The sequence below is a fragment of the Toxorhynchites rutilus genome, chromosome 3 (assembly GCF_029784135.1).
Source record: "Toxorhynchites rutilus septentrionalis strain SRP chromosome 3, ASM2978413v1, whole genome shotgun sequence".
Taxonomy (NCBI): Eukaryota; Metazoa; Arthropoda; class Insecta; order Diptera; family Culicidae; genus Toxorhynchites; species Toxorhynchites rutilus.
In genome coordinates, this window is record NC_073746.1 from 9,299,861 (window position 1) to 9,320,267 (window position 20,407).

At 39.2% G+C, this 20,407-nt stretch overlaps 3 protein-coding genes across 9 annotated transcripts; 2 read left to right on the forward strand and 1 right to left on the reverse strand.

The window, feature by feature from the left end:
- Positions 1 to 7,222: 7,222 nt before the first annotated feature.
- Positions 7,223 to 10,248, forward strand: LOC129776876 (ninjurin-B-like). Of its 7 annotated transcripts, none has more exons than XM_055782778.1 (5): positions 7,223 to 7,239; positions 8,808 to 9,222; positions 9,286 to 9,560; positions 9,617 to 10,000; positions 10,062 to 10,239. In XM_055782778.1, exons 1-3 carry the CDS (start codon positions 7,226 to 7,228, stop codon positions 9,427 to 9,429), a joined length of 573 nt encoding a protein of 190 aa, XP_055638753.1. In that variant the 5' UTR covers positions 7,223 to 7,225; the 3' UTR covers positions 9,430 to 9,560; positions 9,617 to 10,000; positions 10,062 to 10,239. The 7 variants fall into 7 exon arrangements, with proteins under 7 accessions (XP_055638753.1, XP_055638754.1, XP_055638752.1 ...); XM_055782779.1 differs by having other exon boundaries at positions 9,659 to 10,000; XM_055782777.1 differs by having other exon boundaries at positions 9,286 to 10,000; positions 10,062 to 10,238.
- A 7,118-nt stretch (positions 10,249 to 17,366) lies between these two features.
- On the reverse strand, positions 17,367 to 18,231 carry LOC129780283 (uncharacterized). The gene is made up of 2 exons (XM_055788356.1): positions 17,686 to 18,231; positions 17,367 to 17,630 (listed from the first exon to the last, which is right to left on the reverse strand). Exons 1-2 carry the CDS (start codon positions 18,229 to 18,231, stop codon positions 17,367 to 17,369), a joined length of 810 nt encoding a protein of 269 aa, XP_055644331.1.
- Positions 18,232 to 18,965: 734 nt separating this feature from the next.
- LOC129780292 (ninjurin-B-like) lies at positions 18,966 to 19,585 on the forward strand. Its single transcript, XM_055788370.1, has 2 exons — positions 18,966 to 19,406; positions 19,469 to 19,585. Exons 1-2 carry the CDS (start codon positions 18,966 to 18,968, stop codon positions 19,583 to 19,585), a joined length of 558 nt encoding a protein of 185 aa, XP_055644345.1.
- Positions 19,586 to 20,407: the final 822 nt, after the last annotated feature.

A 20,407-nucleotide genomic window follows, 5' to 3' on the forward strand; every position in this document is an offset into this window, starting at 1 on the left:
AGGAGAAAATCCATGGAATTCCAGATTATCATCGATCGGGGATCATTCCTACGATCTTCAATGCAAAGTATGGGCGTGTCAATTGTGATAATATGTACTTTACTGATGGGTCCTCTATGAATGAGTCCACAGGATTTGGAGTGTTCAACGAAATTTTTAGCACCTCCCACAGTCTTCAGAATCCTTGCTCTGTGTATATTGCTGAATTGGCAGCAATACATTGGGCGCTGGACAGCGTCGCCTCACGACCTGTTGAACACTATTACATTGTAACGGATAGTCTTAGCTCTGTCGAAGCTATCCGTTCAGTGAGGCCGGAAAAGCACTCGCCGTACTTCCTTGAGAGAATACGAGAAATTTTGAGTGCTTTATCAAGACGCTGTTATGTCATTACCTTTGTCTGGGTCCCTTCACATTGCTCAATTCCGGGTAACGAGAGGGCTGACTCATTGGCAAAGGTAGGTGCAATTGAAGGCGATATTTATCAGCGTCAAATCGCTTTCAATGAATTTTATTCTTTAGTCCGTAAAAATACCATCGCTAACTGGCAACGTAAATGGAACGAAGATGAATTGGGCCGGTGGTTTCACTCGATTATCCCTAAGGTTAGCCTCAAACCGTGGTTCAAAAGTCTGGACTTAAGTCGGGACTTTATTCGCACCTTCTCTCGACTCATGTCCAATCACTGTTCGTTAGACGCGCTACTCTTTCGTTTTAATCTTGCCGATGGCAATATCTGTGCTTGTGGCCAAGGTTACCACGACATCGAACACGTTGTTTGTTCGTGCGAGGAGTATCTTGTTGCCAGATCGAATTTAGAAAACTCTCTTCGGGCTAGAGGAAGGCAGCCCAATGTGCCGGTGAGAGATGTGTTAGCTGGTTTAGACCTTGATTACATGTCCCAAATATATGTCTTCCTAAAAGCTATCAATCTTCGTGTGTGATTGTCCTTATATCCTTATATTCTCCTTTTCCTTTCCCTTCGCGAGAAATCAAATCCCTTCTTACTAACAATAGAATAAGGTGAAATGTAAATACATGTTAGATATAAGATAGGCTTAAGAATTGAGTATGATGAATGTGAGTGCGAATGTGAGTGTGAACATTGTCAACATATCCTTATATCCCATCCTTTTCCTGAAACAAAATGTCACCCTTCTAAACTCGAGCAAGCCGCGAGTAATCGGTTCTCTACTTCATTAACATTAGAATTAATAAAAAATGTTTATATATACTTGTAACTATACAAATAGGAGTTTGGCTCCTTTAAACTTATGTAACTGAGCCTGTAAAAATAAACGATTTAATAAAAAAAAAAAAAAAAGGTATCCAATGCCTGAGATTTCAAATATTTTAGACCAACTAGGAGGAAACAAATACTTTTCAACTCTTGATTTGGCATCAGGATTTCATCAAATAAGGATGAATCCCAAAGATGTAGAGAAAACCGCTTTTTCGGTCAATTATGGAAAATACGAGTTCATTCGTATGCCATTTAGCCTCAAAAACGCTCCCGCTATTTTTCAGAGAGCGATGAACGATGTGTTACGTGAGCACATTGGCAAGCGCTGCTACGTTGATATCGATGACGTAGTTGTATTCGGAAAAGATCTCAACGAGCATAATGAAAATTTGAAAATTGTGTTGCAAACTTTGGAAAATGCAAACCTGAAAGTTCAATTAGATAAATCGGAATTTCTCCACACTTCGATTGAATTTCTAGGGTATATTATTTCAGACAAGGGCATTAAACCCAACGAAAAGAAGATAGAGGTAATCAAAAATTTTCCCGAACCGAAAAATTTAAAACAGTTGAGAGGATTTTTAGGTCTTGTTGGGTACTACAGACGATTCGTTAAAGATTTCGCTAAGATAGCGAAACCACTAACAAATCTTTTGAGAGGGGAGAGAAACCCTGATTCTAAAAAACAAATAAGCCTTAATCAAGATGAAATTAAGTGTTTTGAACAAATGAAAATGATTCTTACAAGTAATGACATGCTCATTTATCCTGATTTTACTAAACCATTCCTTATTACAACAGACGCATCAAACTTCGCTGTTGGCGCTGTGTTGAGTCAAGGTGAAATTGGCAAAGATAAGCCAATCCACTTTGCATCCCGAACTTTGAACAAAGCTGAGGAAAGTTACTCAGCTACCGAGAAAGAGATGCTAGCCATCTATTGGGCACTTAAAGTTTTCAGAAGTTACATTTATGGACAGAAATTTAAAATCGTCACCGACCATCAACCACTAACGTTTTCTTTGTCTCCACGAAACGTTAATGCAAAATTAAAAAATTGGAAATCTTACCTGGAGGAACACGATTATGAAATCGTGTATAAACCTGATAGAAGCAACGTTGTTGCGGATGCCTTGAGTCGCATCTAAGTTCATTCGTTATCCCCTACCCAACACTCAGCAGATGACGATGATACAAATTATATTTTATCTACAGAAGCTCCACTTAATGCCTTCCGTAATCAAGTCATCATTGAAAAAGTTAATAGTCATCCAGACACAATAGTAACACACCCTTTTCCAGGAATACGTCGTACCGTCATAAGAAGAACTAGCCTGACTGACCAAATTTTAGCAACACTACTTAAAGACTTTTTCGATCCAACAAAACTAAACGGTTTATATACTTCCGAAGAGATCTTAGGAAAACTTCAAGAGGTCTACAAACAGTTTTTCAGTCGAGCAGGTGTCCTAAAAATTCGGTTCACACAGAAAATATTAAAAGACGTTTCAAACCCGGAAGAACAAGAGAAAATCATAAGTGAAACTCATCAAAGAGCTCATCGCGGTATAAATGAAAACAAAGAACAAATTTTGCGAGAGTTTTACATTCCAAAGCTCACGCAAAATATTCGAAACTTCATTCGAGTTTGTGACGTTTGCAATATATCCAAATACGATCGACATCCACTCATAATACCGATTCAAGAAACCCCGATTCCAAGATATCCATTTCAAATTGTACACATCGATATTTTCCAAATTCAAGAACAGTATTTTCTTTCAAGCATCGATAAATTCAGTAAATATGGACGCATGGTACCGATACGATCTCGTAACGCGACTCATGTGGAAAAAGGAATGTGGACCACACTCACATCCCATGTAGTTCCGGAGTCAATTGTAGTTGACAACGAAAGAGGTCTTCAATCTCCAAACATTCGTGGTTGGATGGCTGAGTTAAACATTCAGGTATATCGGACACCAATCCACAAGTCAGAAGTCAACGGTGCAGTAGAACGGTTTCATTCTACCGTCATAGAATTGTACCGAATTCAAAAACAACTTTCTCCCGACACAACAGTTAGAAATCTCATTCAAACAGTCATTGAAAAATACAATAACACCATTCACTCCTCTACATCCATGACACCCAAAGAAATTGTATTTGGTAAAACGAGGAACCCAAACCAACAGATCGACCCCGACAAATTAGAAGAAATAAGACAAAAACAATACGACGAAATTTTGGCAAATTTGACAAAAACACAGCAAACTCAATTAACGACATTTAACAAAAACAGAATTGAACCACCCGAACTCGAAATAGGTAAAGAGGTGTTCGTGAAGGACAAAATAATAAGAGCTAAGCATAAACCAAAATTTAAAAAACACTTTGTTCAACAAAATAAAAATGTTACATTTAGAAACGAACAAAATTCGAAATTACATAAATCTAATGTAAAAAATATTAATATTAACTGATTACAGGTTACCCCTTGTTCTGGGCCAAAACATTGAATTCACAACGTAAACGAAGAACCAGTGGCGATAGTAAAAATAGGAGAAGCAAAAATTATAGAAGGATATCAGAAATATGTTCCTCACCTCTCGACATTCACAAATTACTATCCACGGATGAAATCAGACAAATAGATGAAACTCTCAGTAAACAAGGCCTACACACAGAACTCCTCGAATAAGTGCTCAACCTCGCGAAGGTGACCATTGGAACAGACAACGAGATACTGCTTTACGTAATCAACGTACCTACATTTTACCCACAAAACTATGATGATATTAGAATTGAGGCAATCTTCAAGAAATCAGAACGCATCCAACTAAAGGGAAATAACTACATCAAAGGATCTACAGAACTTTTACTCCAGAAAAACCCATGTAAACGATTTGGCAATTGGAGCCTTTGTTACAGATCAGACCTAGAAGATGTTTCCGAAGACAGATGCATTTCTAAAATAGTCAAGGGAATAGAAAGCAGATGCACATATGAACACGTTTCTACACATCCACCTACAGTCCAACTGAGCCCGACGACGGTGCTCCTTAACGACATCAATAACACTCTACATAACACGTGCGGAATTACCGATAGAAACCTGACCGGCTCTTTCATCATCGTATATCGAAACTGTTCAATAACAATTGAAAAGTACAAGTATGCTAACAATATCATCAGAACAATCAATCAACGAATCTTCATCCCATCCACAAGTCTGATAGTGATGCAAGAAAGTGTAGAAAACAAAATTGACGTCCACTCACTTCACCAACGACAACATCAGCATCTTAAATATTTGGAACATCTCAAGTCAGAGACAACCGTGCATAGTTGGTCTCTCATAGGAGGATTTTCATTTTCATTTACGTCCATAATCCTCATCATAATTTTCATTCTGATCAAACTTCGATCCCAAGGCACAGTAGTTCAAATCAACCAAAAGAATGAATCAACGGATCCCATAGAAGCAGTAAACACGCAGTACTATCAACCGGCATCTTCATATTTAGCCAAACCAGCAGTTTAACGTTGACCCAGGAGGTTCAACACTCAAAGGGAGAGCAGTTATCACCAGACCCACGAAGCTATGATTCGCTAGCAAATAAACAAAACACCCCCGGCAATCATCACGCGAGCAGCGTGCAGAATCCCAGAGCACATTTTTTGCTGACTCAGATCAGCGCATATATTCTTCGAATCAGAGACGATAGCTTTAAGTATACAAATCAAAAATGTAAACCAAATCGAGAAGAATAAATTTCAGTTTTATCGAGAACTCCGAGTAGAGCGGTTGGTTTTTTTAAAAAGCCGAAATACCGCAAGGAATCATAATTTACATTCATTTCCCTAATCTAATCCCTATCTATAAACGACGAACCGGGCTCCATTCATTCGCACTACTATGCTTTGTTTCGTGATCACTTCATTCAAAATTTATTTAAACAAAAGTACCCACCCACATGGCCATGTATATTTAGGGTTAGGGTTACTCACGCGTTGGCTGGTTCTGTCTGGAGCGCTGTAATGACGTAGCAGCTCCCTTCCGACAGTATTGGTCTCACGTCGGGAGATTTCAACCCGACACGTGGGGTTAGAAGTGCGGTTATCGATGATGATGATGCGGTGCGACGAGCTCGAACCGGAAGTTGTTGGACCGGTCAGCCGTTACCTTAATCCGCAGGTTTCAAATACGAACAAAAAAGCCGTCGAACGGTTGTTCGACGCATTTAATCTAATGCCTTTAATGCTATTCATATTCAAATTTACCTTTTTTTTATGAATTAACACTACACACAATTAATAGGGTCGTTTTAAATCGCTACTATTCCTAACAATTCTACGGAAAAAAAAGACAAAAAGAAACAGAACGAACTAATTATATTTGAAAAACATTTCACAACACAACTCTTACTTCCCAAAAACACACCGCGACGCGACGAACAAAAAATACTCGCACTCCTGCCTCGTCCACGATTCAGGTTGAAATGAACGAGCAAAACAGCATTAATTCGAAAATCCGCGTAAAAAAACCGCGTTAATTGGAAAATCCACGTAAAAAAAACCATGTCACCTAATGATAGATATCAAATGGGACTATCTTTACGTAGAACGGAAGTAAAAAGGTGAGTGTTGCTCGCTTCCGAAAGCCCGTAGTTTTTTCCTGCAATTTCGTTGGTTACTGGTAGCTATAGTTCGGTTTTCCTCACGAATGAGGTCATCTGCTGTTGCTAGAAGATTCCCTAGTAATTTGTACACTCTTCTGCCGATGCGCGCGCAGCACCACTGTTGGACCGTCCAGAACTAAGTAGACAGGGAAAGACATTCACGAATCGTTACCCGTAAAAACCCCGTCCCCGGCGAGCTTTCCGTTACCCAACACCTAAAATCCGTGATAAGGTGCGGCACTGAGCGCTAAGCTCCGCACTAATAACCGTAATATGCTCTGATGGAACATAAGAGGAAAATGTGAGCTGAGTTCGGGATGTGATATTGCACTGGCCTTTTTTTAAAAAAACCGCGTTAATTGGAAAATCCGCGTTAATTGGAACATCCGCGTGAAAAAAACCGCGTTAATTGGAAAATCCGCGTGAAAAAAACCTCGTAAAAAACCACGTAAAAAACCTGGGTGTAATGTTCTTTTCAAATCCGCGAACTTCTCCCAACCCACGGTTTGAAACAGAGCAAAGAAACGATTGTCCGCTCTCATGAGTCAGGTTGAGTCAGCTTTCTCGCGAGTTTCAGAATCGCCTCTCGAAACCTGACTCGGAATTATCGCTAAGCCGCGCATAAGTGATCGAATTGCGAGGCACTTCGTCTACTCACCCTTGACAGGTGTATGTGTGACGGAACATTAATCGCTGCGCTTGCATCCAACTACACAACACTTGTATACAATTTATGTATGCCTTTGTGCGCAAGGAATATTGGGAAGCAGTTCGTTTCATTTGTACTGCTACCCTTATATTAATTATACAACTTGTAGCATGACTACTACATCTTCACGATGGCAGGTTCGGGTCAAGGCGCTTATATCAATGTATAACAGGTGAAGCAACATCATCAGTTCAATAAGAAGGGGATTACGGTTTGTGGAGAGGGGGTTGTGTGTTTTGTTATTGCTAGGATACGCTATTTTTGCCTTTTTACATGCAAGAGTGTGGAATTGAGAATGAAATACTACAAAATCATCCCTTCTATTTCACATAAATTCGCAAAAGCCGAACATAGTAGGCATCGTTCGAATAAGCGTCGTAGCAGTTTGTAGAGAGCCGCCGGCAGCGTTCTGATGCTGTTTATAAACAATACCGACAGCAATTCCAAGATGGCTGAAAGTGCATTTCATATGATTGTTTTACCTGGTACATATAGAGGCGCCTTGGTTCGTGCGAACTGGTCGTGAACAGGCCATGTTTACGAAAGTCCACAAAATTCTGGTCGATGGCATCTTCCTCCCTGATTAGTGAAATGTGTAGTAATGGGTCCGAATTATTATGGGAGCCGGTGTCAGCTAGTTTCCAGAACAACTTTGCACAAGTGAACGAAGATGATTTTAAAATTTTCTCTTTCTGAGCTTCATCATCCTGACATGGTCAAACGATTACAGTTGGTCTCCATGTTTCAGAAAAACAATAGGATTAAGGATGTCGATGATATTCTTCAATTAAAATAAATATAATTTCACTTTTCAAATACTAGAAGTGCTATCCAGTGCATACGCTTCAATGCTCTCAATGTATCGTTAGTCTCAAGCTGGGTGCGATTAATACCAACCAACGTCGTTGAGAAGTGCAGGGAAGCTTCAAGCGGTGTCGTTTCAATGATCTGATCTCTGATGTCAATGAGACGAAAATACGGAAATGAAATGAGCATTACTATTCGATTCGAGGATTACATTCGTGAATTTGCTTTGTGAAAATTGGAACAAAGGAATTCATAGCAATTGATTGCAATTTCACACAATTTACAGTGTTTGTATCGGTTTCCACCTACTGTAAAAAATACATACCTTACGTCTAGATACAATATCAACCATGCGTAGCATTCAACAGCTGCTCATCACAACTTCCCACGGTTCTTAATAAGGAAAAATTCTCGTTCAACTTCTCCACCCGCCCCAACGGGTAAATCACATCCACTTTCTGGTGCAATTACTACAGTTCCTCGAGTCTATACAATGCCATCGCTTTGAACTCTCACATACACATCGATCAGGTTCAAATAGTGCGAAATTGCAGCTGAGTTCCGACGCGATCGCTTGTTCAGCGACGAGTTCTGATTGCATTTCCCATTCCGTACACACATCGACCGATCGTCAAATTGTGACAACGCGCATGTTGTGAACGTAAAGTGTGAAACCTACCACCAGAGAGCATAGAACATAACCCCAGCGATTCGTGGTAACAAGTGCGAACCGCAGAAAGGCGGAATGTAAATTGATAAGAAGTGTTACTATCGAAACAAAAAAGCGAACCCAACGCAAGTTCTACAAATTAACTGTGTGAAAAGAAAGTTACTGTCATCAGTAGTCAGCTGCTGGTCTCGGTCAACGAAAGTGGAGGACCGTGATTTTTTTTTGCCTTCGCGTCGTTCCAATTTTGGACAGACAAATAATTCGAGCCAAGGGTGGTTTATGGAACCTATAAGGAGCCACTGAAGCGTGGAGTGCGATTGGTGATTATTGCAACGGAGGAATGCATCTTCGAAGGTTTTGTGACGGGGATTTGTAGCAGTGATTAATACCTGGAATAATTTTCATTAGAATTAATTGTGTTGAGAGAACGATTATTGTTGCATGAGACTGTTGAGGATATCGCACATTGAAGTGGATCTATTATATGTGACAAACAGTTTCAATCACTTATTTCACCTAGAAGTGCAAGATAACTGTGAAATGCTTGAAACGATTGTATTAATTTGCCAAAACCACACAGAAAACTTTATCGAAAATCGTAAAAAGAGGGATATTTCCATTTAACACCCTGGACAGATCCCAACTCGTTGTTCTTCCAATTTAGCATTTTTATAATTCAACTAAATTTCACAATAGTTTGTTTGCTGACTTGGGACATAAAAATATTCACTTACACAACAGAAGCTATCAAAAAACAATGGCGAAAGAATCGGAAAATTCGATGGAAATGCGCCCCCCGAACGCAACGAAAATAATCACACCCACCACTATTGACCGGGCCGAGACAGCGAGTCTACTGGTGCGCAGTCACAGCGCAACGGAAATAGACGGTGCCCGACGAAACCGTGGCCAGCAAACCCAAGTGTACGATGTCCACAAAGGAATCGCCGAGAGTGCAATGGATATATCGCTGCTGACGGCCAATGCCAACCAGCTGCGACTGCTAATAACCTACAACAACCGCTCGAAGACGTACATCGCGTGCATTACGTTGGTCATTATTTCGCTGGTTCTGCAGGTGCTGGTGGCCAGTGGGGTTATTATTATTAGGGTAAGGTGAAATGATTCATTCACTTTCTGTGCTAATCAAACAGAACCACAAAATCATTTGCAGAGTCAACCAAAATCGAAACGAAGTGTCCGGATGGAACGACTGAAGATCGCCACCTCTATTGGAGTGTCTATCATAACGGTTATCAATATTCTTGTGGCGTCCTTAGTTGTAACCGATGGATCGAGCTCTTCAAGTGTGCCCTAACCGCAAACGTTCCTTGGTAACCCCGTGATGTACACTAGTTGCACATTAGTAATAAACATAATCGATTCAGTAATCAAACCCGAATGCTCGATTCTTCGTTCTCAACCACTGAACGGTGCGAGGTTATTTCCGTGAGTTTAGATTTTTCCTGCTATAACATCGTATCTATCGTTACATCCACATTCAGTTAGGATTCTGATTCCAATCGAAACAATTTATTCGAGCACAGGGAAAAATGAATAATTCATCAGTCGCAAGATCCCACATTACCGTGCCGCCGGGAGAGAGAAGAACGTCCGAAGCACTTCCGCCGCTGGCAGTCACCCCAACGAGTGGATCGATCTACGATGGCGAGTCGAACTATGCGTTCAAATTCGATCAGAACCATTATGATCTGTATCGAAGCGTCATTGAGATCGCTCTGAATGTGTCGTTTATGGCGGCCACCAGCAATCAGCTGAGACTCTTAATTAGTTTCCGCGAGGCGCAGAATTTTACCGCCAGCACGGGTCTGGTTACACTGTCGCTTATGATGCAGATCTTGATAGGAATCAACCTGGTGACGATTGCGGTGAGTTTGCTCCTGACAATAATGGGTGTAAGTTTGTGCGATCACATTTTCATCCTTTCAGTTGAACCATCACTACACGTGGATAAAATTGAAGGCCTTCACATCGATTGCGTCCATACTGCTAACAGTTGTTAATATTCTCATTCCTTTCATCATCAACTTCGAGCATTCGATGGTGGATTACTCTGAAATTTATAGACATCATTGATACTTGTGTTATTGTATAGTATTTTTAGTGAAAATAAATTAAAATATATTTCTACTCGATTTACGTATTTCTGTCATTTTTTGTAAATTTTTGATAATTTTTCTCAATTTATGTTCGTAATGTGAAGATTTCATTCGGGATCACAGAACCGATCATAGTTAAAGAAACTCTGGAAAGAGGCCTGGTTACTTATATAGTGTTTAGACCTAATTCAATGCAACGTGACGAAACAACAAACATGCGAACATACAGAGTCAAATTGGAATATATAATGCCGAATTTTAAAAACAATGCGGGAAAATCACTGTTTCATTTATAGAAATTATTATTGACAAAACTAACATGTTTCTTTTTGCATTCCATGCTGCTCTTCAATATGAAGAGGCCATTTATACATTACCGCGGACTTAGAATTCAAACATAAAAAATACGTAAAACTTTTCCGCGTTTTAAAGATTTTGTGATGATGAAAACCTCGATTTACACAAGATTGTCACTTCCGCATGGCATTGGACAAGTTGAACGAGTTCATCGTATTATCATTCCGATGATCACCAAGATGTCTATTGATAAACCTGAAGAGTGGTTCAAGCATGTTTCTGGCGTACAAAAATGCTTGAATAACAGTTGGCAGAGAACGATTGATATGACACCCTTTCAATTGTTGTCCGGTGTTAAGATGCGAACTAAAGAGGATCAAGTTCTGCACAAAATGCTACGAATGGAGTTACAACCCAGCAAACATTAAATCGTATAACTTTGCACATGATAAGTTACATATAATTTCGTATCGAATCACAATCGCATAAAATATCAATCAAAATATCGATCATATATATCTAAAATCGTATAAAATGCAAAAACACGATTTTCCATGTCATCGATGGGTTGAGTGGTAACGTTGTCGTATTAAATCGCATATCAGCCCAAAAAGCATCGCATATCGTTATATACGGCTTTATATGCGTACAAAATATGGCATATACGTATATCGCCGCCACTTTTGTGTGTATATGCTAGTTATCTGCATCATATATCATACAAATGTGTCTTGGTTGTATGTATATCGCCTCCAATTATAGCTATTCATACGACTTAATGTTTGCTGGGAAGCGAGTTTCGGAGAGGAAAGAACCGAACTGAGGAAAATGGCACAGAGGAGTATTCAGAAAATACAAGAGGAGAATCGAAATTATTACAATCTACGTAGGCAGCCAACGTATATTGTAATACTAATACGTAATACGTAGTAATACGTAGGAAGTATCGAGTAGGAGATCTAGTGGCAATACCGAAAACCCAGTTTGGTGTTGGTCAAAAGGTGAAACCAAAGTTTTTAGGACCGTACGAAATCACCAGTGTACTTCCCAACGATCGTTACGAAATGCGGAAGATTGACGATGAAACTGAGGGACCTAAGAGGACATCATCTGCCGGAGATTGTATAAAGCCGTGGACACTTCCGGGTCGGACGGAAGTGGTGTCAGGAAAGGCCGTGTGGGACGATCGGGTAATTTGACGAAAAATTCAGTTCGTACTCGACGACCATTCGATGTATATCGCGTGTGCATATTGTTATAATCAATATTTTAAATAAAGTTAATTTTACGATATACTCTCAACTCTAAATCTTTCCTTCTTACATTTTTGATTATTGAATGAATATTTTCGTTTGAATTTTTGATTTTTGAAGCAAAAAGAACGCTGTGGAACCATATTTAAACATATTAAACCCATCCTAGCTACCACCTTGTTTCATTAAATTATCATATTAGGTATTTTAAAAAAATAATTCAAAGTATTCATTTGAATTCAGGAATTTCTACCCATATTAATCTACTGCGGATAATCGAAACAAATTATATGGAACAACCCCTATTCCAGCACCCTCCTCTACCTAGCTACGTTCAATGTTGTTCAAATGATCAAATTTATAAAGCATATTAACAAATAATTTAAAATTTCTAATCTAAAAATTAAATAAATCAAAAATAAAATACTCCGGATAATCGAGTCTAAAATTCCGGATAATCAAGTCCGACCTGTATTTGAATAGAGTTTGTATGTTAACGTTCAGATATGCTTACCAGGGTTACCGTATCTACAGAATAATTTGTATTTCTACAGATTATTCAGCTATTTTAAGAACAAGAATCTGTAGTTACGAATTACATATTTTTTGAATTTTATACAGCACTAGCTGACCCGGCAAACTTCGTCCCGCCCAAAATTTGTTTTTTGTTGTCAATACCTTCAAACATTCACGTTTTCTTACTATGAGCAAGTTCATGGGTCCAATCGCAGAACTGTTCATTGATTGATCTTCTATTCGTCTCCGTTGAATTTGCTTTTTACTATAAAATTCCTAGCATTTCTAACAAAATTCTAACTAATCATTATAATATCAGATTATTTTCAGACATAATTCTGGTTCAAAATTTTTCAACTTCTTGCACATAACATGTTTCTCCTTTACATGGAATAAATGTTTTATACAGAAAATATGATAGGATAAAGACAGCCCTAAATCGGACAATTTCTTCCTCGAGTTCTGCTCAACACATCCGACGATCCTTTTTTTTGGTATAGACAGAAGAAGATATAGGAGTGCGTTTCATCACATTAAAATCCATTTCCAGTTTCGAACAAAAATCAATTTCGCTAGCGCAAACATCAAATGGACTAACAGCACTTGTCACTATGTAATTGTAGAACATATGGGAATTCAATTTTCCAAACTTTCCCTTTTTCCTTCAAAGCTTTCCGAAGATTTTCAATTGTCATGTTTGGCTAGAATATTTTTGGTTGAAATATGTGCAATATTTTTATGGGACCCCCTCTCCATTCCAGAGGAGGGAGGGTGTCATACCATTATAGAAACATATCTCATACCCAAATGCAGAAGTTTGTGTTTCGTTTGTCTGGCAGCCCCCCTTAGAGAAGGGGGAAGGAGTGTATTCACCGTAGGAACGTTTCGTGCCGCGTAAAATCTTCACATGCCAAATATGACTCCATTTGCTTGATTAGTTTTCGAGTTATGCAGAAATTTATGTTTCATTTGTATGACAGCCCACCCTTAGAGAGCGGAAGGAGTGTCTAACCACCATATTTCTATGGTGGTTAGACACCATAGGTGTCTTTTTTTTTAGGTAATTTGTATGGCAGAAACCGCCCCCCCCCTTTGAGAGGGGGGGGGGGGGCTCAAACAATCACGAAATCCTTCCCCGGCCCCAAAAACCCCTACATATCAATTTTCATATTGATCGGTTCAGTAGTTTCCTCCATAAGAATCAGACAGACACACAGACAGACAGACAGAAATCCATTTTTATATATAATAGATAGATAGATATACAGATTTTTCAATACAGGGGAAGCGTAACATAACCTAGAGAGGCTCAACGAAATTATACTGTTCTACGGTATCTGAATCATCCACGACCGAAACCCAATAGCGAAACAAATCATTAATCGATTGAACAACTCGATTACAAAACCTAGTTAAATGTTTTAACTACGTTTTGCCCCTGATTAATAAGTTGAATAAAACATTCCATGCTGAAACACCCGAATTCACTCAAATTTATTCGGAAACTAAACAAATGATCAGCAGTTGGAAAACGAGCTCCGAGAATTCAACTCTAGAATTTCTACGGAGAAATTGATATGAATGCCACACTGGACGAAGCTTCAGAATATAAGAAGAGCAAACTGGTGCTAAGATTTACTTGTATTGAAAAATTTTCTGTATGAAAAATTGCATTTTCCAGGGCATTCGTCTTGTACCGCCATGGAATTGTTTAATTAAATAAATTAATTGAAAATTTTCTTTAAAATTTTAACAACTGGTGTTTGCCGGGTAAGGGAGTAAAAAGTGCCCCCAAACCAAATCACCAGCTGTATGGCAAATATTGTATAGGATATTAAATACGAAATTTTGGCGGTTTATTTGAACCCCTATATGGTTGACCATAGGATCTATAGTGGAAAATACTTTTCCGTCTTTTTCATAGGAGTCAGCAGTATGATAGAGCTCTGTGAGAAAACATAAATTCCTTGTGGAAGATATATCGGATTAATGAGAAGAACACTTAAAAAATCCAAATTATTATTATTATTTTTTTTTGTTTTAATCTTACAATTGAAAACCACGAATACAATAAAATAATCGATTTCAAGAAAATAAAAATAATAACACAGGCGATGAAGAAAATAATTTCTGTGTCTCGCAATGCTCTTAAAAAATCAGTAAAAACGGCACTACATGTACAAAAAAAAACACATACGAACGCAGTTAAATAAAAATTAGAGCAGAAGTGGGTCTCAAAATTGTATTTTTTTCTAAATTTCAAAATGCCAGAAAATATATAATCACATTACCCGGGCCGTGATCGCCTTTTTAAAAACGGGAAATGTTTATTTTAAATCACTTTTATTCACAATTATTCACTTTACAACTACCGGTTACGCTCTGTACTTCTTACTAACTAACTCGGTCTAGCACGATCGGTCTTATTTATTGACTAAAACTGCTGATCGTGCACATTGGTGAAGATGCGCTTATCTGGCAGTCTGTAGCCGCGTGCGGTGTCCGTTTCTGGGCTGACTTGGCTGATATGCTAACGTGACTATATAAAAAAAATTGTACCGCTTATTCAATTTTTTTTATTATTACATTTTTTGTTGAAAAAATTGTTTGAAGATATTTATTATGAATATGAAGATATAGTATTTTTTCCATATTTTTGTCTCAAAGCTATTGAGAATGGCGTGAAAAAAACCAGAAGGAGCATTTTCACTATAGATTCTATGGTGTACCATATAAGAACTCAAATATATGGTACTACTGCTAACATGTTTTATTTAGTACCCTATACAATATTTTCCATACAGCTGGTGATTGACGAATCGATTCTCAAAACAGCATAGGGATCAATTCAGAGAATTGAAATTCAGAGACCTGTGAAAAATCGAAAGCCTTTTTTCAATTTATTTATAAATATTTTTTTATTTCATTTATTGAAATACAAATCTTGGTTTTAGCACCAGTTCTATAAAACAACCTTTCGACTGGAACAGATGTGATCGTATGAGCCACTGGTTGCGGTACGTCACGCCTCTTAGTAGCTACCGCCAGTTGTGATCCTGTCAGTAAATTATTTGTACGGAAGGAAATCGTAGAAGAATCAGGCTGAGGCGATTCAAATCTTGACATTATGTCTAAAGAATTTGTTAGGTGGTCTTTGATGAGACTAAAATCTATGTACAAAACAAGTCTACAAAAGATCGAAAAAATCGGAGGAAAAAGATCGATTTTCTCGCTTTTTTCGAGTACAAAGAATAGATCAAAAAATCGGAAATCGGAATGGAAAAGATCGATCTTTTAAATATCGATCCAAGATCGCCCAATCCTATGCTGTTCTGAACTTGATAAAAGAAAACACATAAAATGAGTGATATTTAACATTTTATTCCATTGTATACATCCACGAAATAAAGGGTGTGTCGCATCAAATTGCATCACGGAAAAAACGCTGTAGAAATTCGCCCAGTAGACCGATCCTTTTGAAAATTTTAGACAGTAAAATAAAAACTATTAAACAACTTTTGGCATTTTCTTTTTATTCATACTTCGAGCCCAAGCCCGTATGCTCGCACCTTCCTCTTTACCCCGTCCATAAGGTTCTGTACAACGTCAGGTTGTAGTTTTTTTTTAACAGAAATCCATTTTCTCTTGAAGTCCGCCTCCGATTTGACAACTTTTGGGTTCTTCCGGAGGGCCTGCTTCATAATCGTCCAATATTTCTCTATAGGGCGAAGCTCCGGCGCGTTGGGCGGATTCATTTCCTTTGGCACGAAGGTGACCCCATTGGCTTCGTACCACTCCAACACGTCCTTTGAATAGGGGCACGAAGCGAGATTCGACCAGAAGATGGTCGGGCCCTCGTGCTGCTTCAATAGTGGTAGTAAGCGCTTCTGTAGGCACTCCTTAAGGTAAACCTGCCCGTTTACCGTGCCGGTCATCACGAAGGGGGCGCTCCGCTTTCCGCAAGAGCAGATCGCTTGCCACACCATGTACTTTTTGGCAAACTTGGATAGTTTCTGCTTGCGAATCTCCTCCGGAACGCTGAATTTGTCCTCTGCGGAGAAGAACAACAAGCCCGGCAGCTGACGAAAGTCCGCTTTGACGTAGGTTTCGTCGTCCATTACCAGGCAATGCGGCTTCGTCAGCATTTCGGTGTACAGCTTCCGGGCTCGCGTCTTCCCCACCATGTTTTGCTTTTCGTCACGGTTAGGAGCCTTCTGAACCTTGTATGTACGCAGCCCCTCCCGCTGCTTGGTCCGCTGGACGAATGAACTTGACAAATTCAGCTTATTGGCGACATCCCGGACCGAACTTCTCGGATCACGTCTAAACTGCTTAACTACGCGCTTGTGATCTTTTTCACTGACGGAGCATCCGTTTTTGCCGTTCTTCACCTTCCGGTCGATGGTTAGGTTCTCGAAGTATCGTTTTAGTACTCTGCTGACCGTGGATTGGACGATTCCCAGCATCTTACCGATGTCCCGATGTGACAACTCCGGATTCTCGAAATGAGTGCACAGGATTAATTCACGACGCTCTTTTTCGTTCGACGACATTTTTCCAATTTACAAAAAATTGAAAGTGAAGCATGGTCAACGTGATCTATACACTCTTATCTGATTATAAGCGAAAGCTGAAGATATAATTCCTAAAAATTAAATTTCTACAGCGTTTTTTCCGTGATGCAATTTGATGTGACACACCCTTTACAATTCACATTAGTATGTTCCGGAATGTCGTTTATATTTTCTTTCATTCCGCGCGAGTCCCAAGTGATTCATCTTGTTGTTTCGTTGATTGGGTTGTCCACTGTGCGTCCTGTTGATGCAGTATTGTTCTAACAAAATTTACCTAAATTTTACCTGTTTTGATCAAAATAGTTTTGAAAATTGGTGACAGTTACTCTGATGAGTAAAAATATAATTCAAATTTCATTCACTTTTGTTCAATCTCCTATTCTCTGCTTATATTTTGTTTTCCTCTGGCATAAAACCAAAATCTACAACACATTTGGGACGATTCGCTCAATGCAGTTTATTTCGGAGATTATACTTATTCATTATAAAATTAGACTACGTAAAAATGTCAACAGAGGTGCCTGCCTCAGTTCCCAGCAGAGAACTGACAGTAGTACTGATCGTTGCAGGGGTTACAGTACTAGTGCTTACAGGAATCATCTCCATTATCTTGATAGCACCACTGGCTGACGTGGGCGTCTGTTCGGCCACCACTAGCGAGGCTACCAATATGTTTATCATCGTGATAACGGCCACTCCAACCGATGTGATAATTTTGAGCTTTTGGCGGGTAGTCTCCTGGAGGTTTTGTTTCGTTAGCTAAAATATAACGAGACATTATTTGAGCGCTGGAAGAAATTGTTTGGAAACTTACGGTAACGATGATCATAGTTACAGCAACCAACATCTGCAGAACCAGAGACATAATAATGAAGGTTATGCAGGCCGTGTAAGTCTGCGAGCCTTGGTTGTAAGTTATCAGCAACCTTAGCTGGTTGGCATTTGCCGTCAGCAATGATATGTCCATTGCCGATTCGGCAATGCTCTTCGACAGGTCATAGGGATGCGAATCCGAGCTAGCTCGCCCAGTCACCAGCGTTAGGTCCGTTTCTCGAGAAAGTCTCAGTGGAAGTGACAGGGCGTTGGTAGATGGTGTGACTTTGCTTCGTTGGGTCAACTTCGTTGCTGAGGAATTCTTGGCACTTGATCTAAACTTGACTGGATCGGGATTTGTGTGAAAACGATTGATTATGCTCGAGTATCTGTTCAGCTCGCTTGAGGTCAAACTCAAATCACTTTTGCTTCTTTCCAACGCTGGAGGGGCCAACATGATGACGTTACTATCGTAGTCATCAACGGAACGCTGTGGATCGGAATTGGGCGCGTCCTCATATTGATCTTTCGTCTTTCGATAGCTCATGCTTTCGCTGATCTATTCAATTTTATTTTAGTATTTATCGTTTTTATATCACTTTCAGAAGAGCTGGAGCCCGAATGAATTGTTGTGCGATAATCCAAATTTTTGATTTGTGCTAATGAAATTCTATACGGTAGGAATGAGACTAAACCAGATGTCTTGAAAAATAGAACTAATATAAGCTTCGCATTCCATCTGTACTAGGTTAAGTGATCGATTAACTTATCCATTCCATGGTTAATGTTTTACATTGCGTATCCATGATGATCACAGTGATTGAACACGTCCTTACGATCGATTACAAATAAAACAGGTGTTTGGCGGTTATCGTTTTTTTTTTCTAGATACGGTGGAAGCAGACGTTTCTCAGGAGACCAAACGTTGGTTTTCAAGATTCCTCGTGGGAGAATTCCGAGTCGTCTCGTAATCGCATTAGCTGCGGTTATTGTTCTCATTGCCAATTCTTTTTTCTTAGGCACGCAATTTTCCTCTGCATTTGTCGACATTGAACTTGCCGTGTGTTCGTTTTTAATATACAGCGATGTTCTACAATGTTTTTGCAACACTCGATTGCACATCCAGTGAGAACTATTCGCCCGAACACATTCTCTAAAACATTGACCGTCGTTGTTTCATTTGTTCTATTGGTTAACCGATCGGTATAATAACTCGCTCGCCAGGTGCATAATTTTTCAGTAGCATCGAGTCCGCGGTCAATTCCGTACCGTTCCTGCAGAATGAGCGTCCAAGAGCGAGCGGACGCCTATAGGCAGCATGTGGAGCATCATGGCAATGGTGCGGTACATATCTTCACCGGAAATGAAAAACAGCGCAAGGTGCTCATCAATCCGGTGATCCACGATATGAATGTGGATCGTGTGCGAGCTGCGTACCTGGACAATGAATGGTACAACTCTGAGAATACTCCAAACAGGCAGGCACAGGAAGATTACGACAGAACGAGGAGTGCTTTGGAAGGCGGAAGTTCGAGTTATGATGTGTATCGCAATGTGTTGGAGAATGCGTTGAATCTTGCCTTTCTGGCGGCTAATTCTAATCAGCTGCGACTGTTAACCGAGAATCAGCAGGAAGATACCATGTACACGGCCAGCGTTGGAATGGTGGTTATGTCGCTGATCCTGCAGATTCTGATAGGTGTTTCGATGATCACTATATCAGTTAGTGGAGTTGATGGTACGGTAAATTATATCGGCTCGTACTAAATGTAACCTATTTCCAGATGAACAGTGATCAGCGGTGGAGAAAATTAAAGGTTACCGCATCGGTTTGTGTGGTGATAGTTGCAGTAGTTAATATCGTGGTGCTTTCGTTGCTGAATGCGGTGTTGTTAAAATAACTGTGTTAGTTATTAACCAAACGTCGTTGAATACTTTTAGTTATTAGTTTTTTTTTTTTTTTTAATAAATCTTTTGTGAAAATTGAGTTAAACGGGAGACTGTTGTTTTTTATCTTCGCTTATTCTCCGTCGGTATATTTCCACCACGTTTAATGCCAATTTCCGACATCAAAGAAGCTACTACACCACCTGTTTCCTACCTATCAGACTCAACGGGGCAACAGCTTTACTTCCCTTCCAAAAGGAAGACGTAATCATAGATTTTATGCCTCAGAAAATCATAACGACGCCAGCTGGGATTAATAATGTTGTTTTGTGATTAATATATAATTGTAGCCAAAGAAATATGTTGTAGTAAACATATAAAGAAGTATCCGATCGTGTCACTCATTTCTGTCTGATTCTGCTCAAATAATCCTGGTGTTTTCTGATTTTTATTAAACGGTTTTATTTAGCTTGCCCTGTAATTTGTACGTTTGTATGTTTGTAACATGTTCATGTCTGTAGCGCTTTACCACATTAATAGAAATTTGAACCACTTCCTGTTGACCGATTGATTTGAAATTTGGAACACTTTTATCTCTGAAGAGAAAAAGTTGAATGGTTTTATTGTAGAGAAGTATATTAATCATACAGGTAATGAACCAAAAACTAGAAAATTAAAAAAGTTTAAAAACCTTTTCAAATTAAACGGTTTAATGTACTAAAAGCTAAAAAATAATTAAGCAAATAGCAGTTAGTAGTTATCACATCCCTACCTTCATTAATCTAGGGCAATGATGGGACTAAAATGAAATCGTGGAGTACGTCGGATTTTCATTA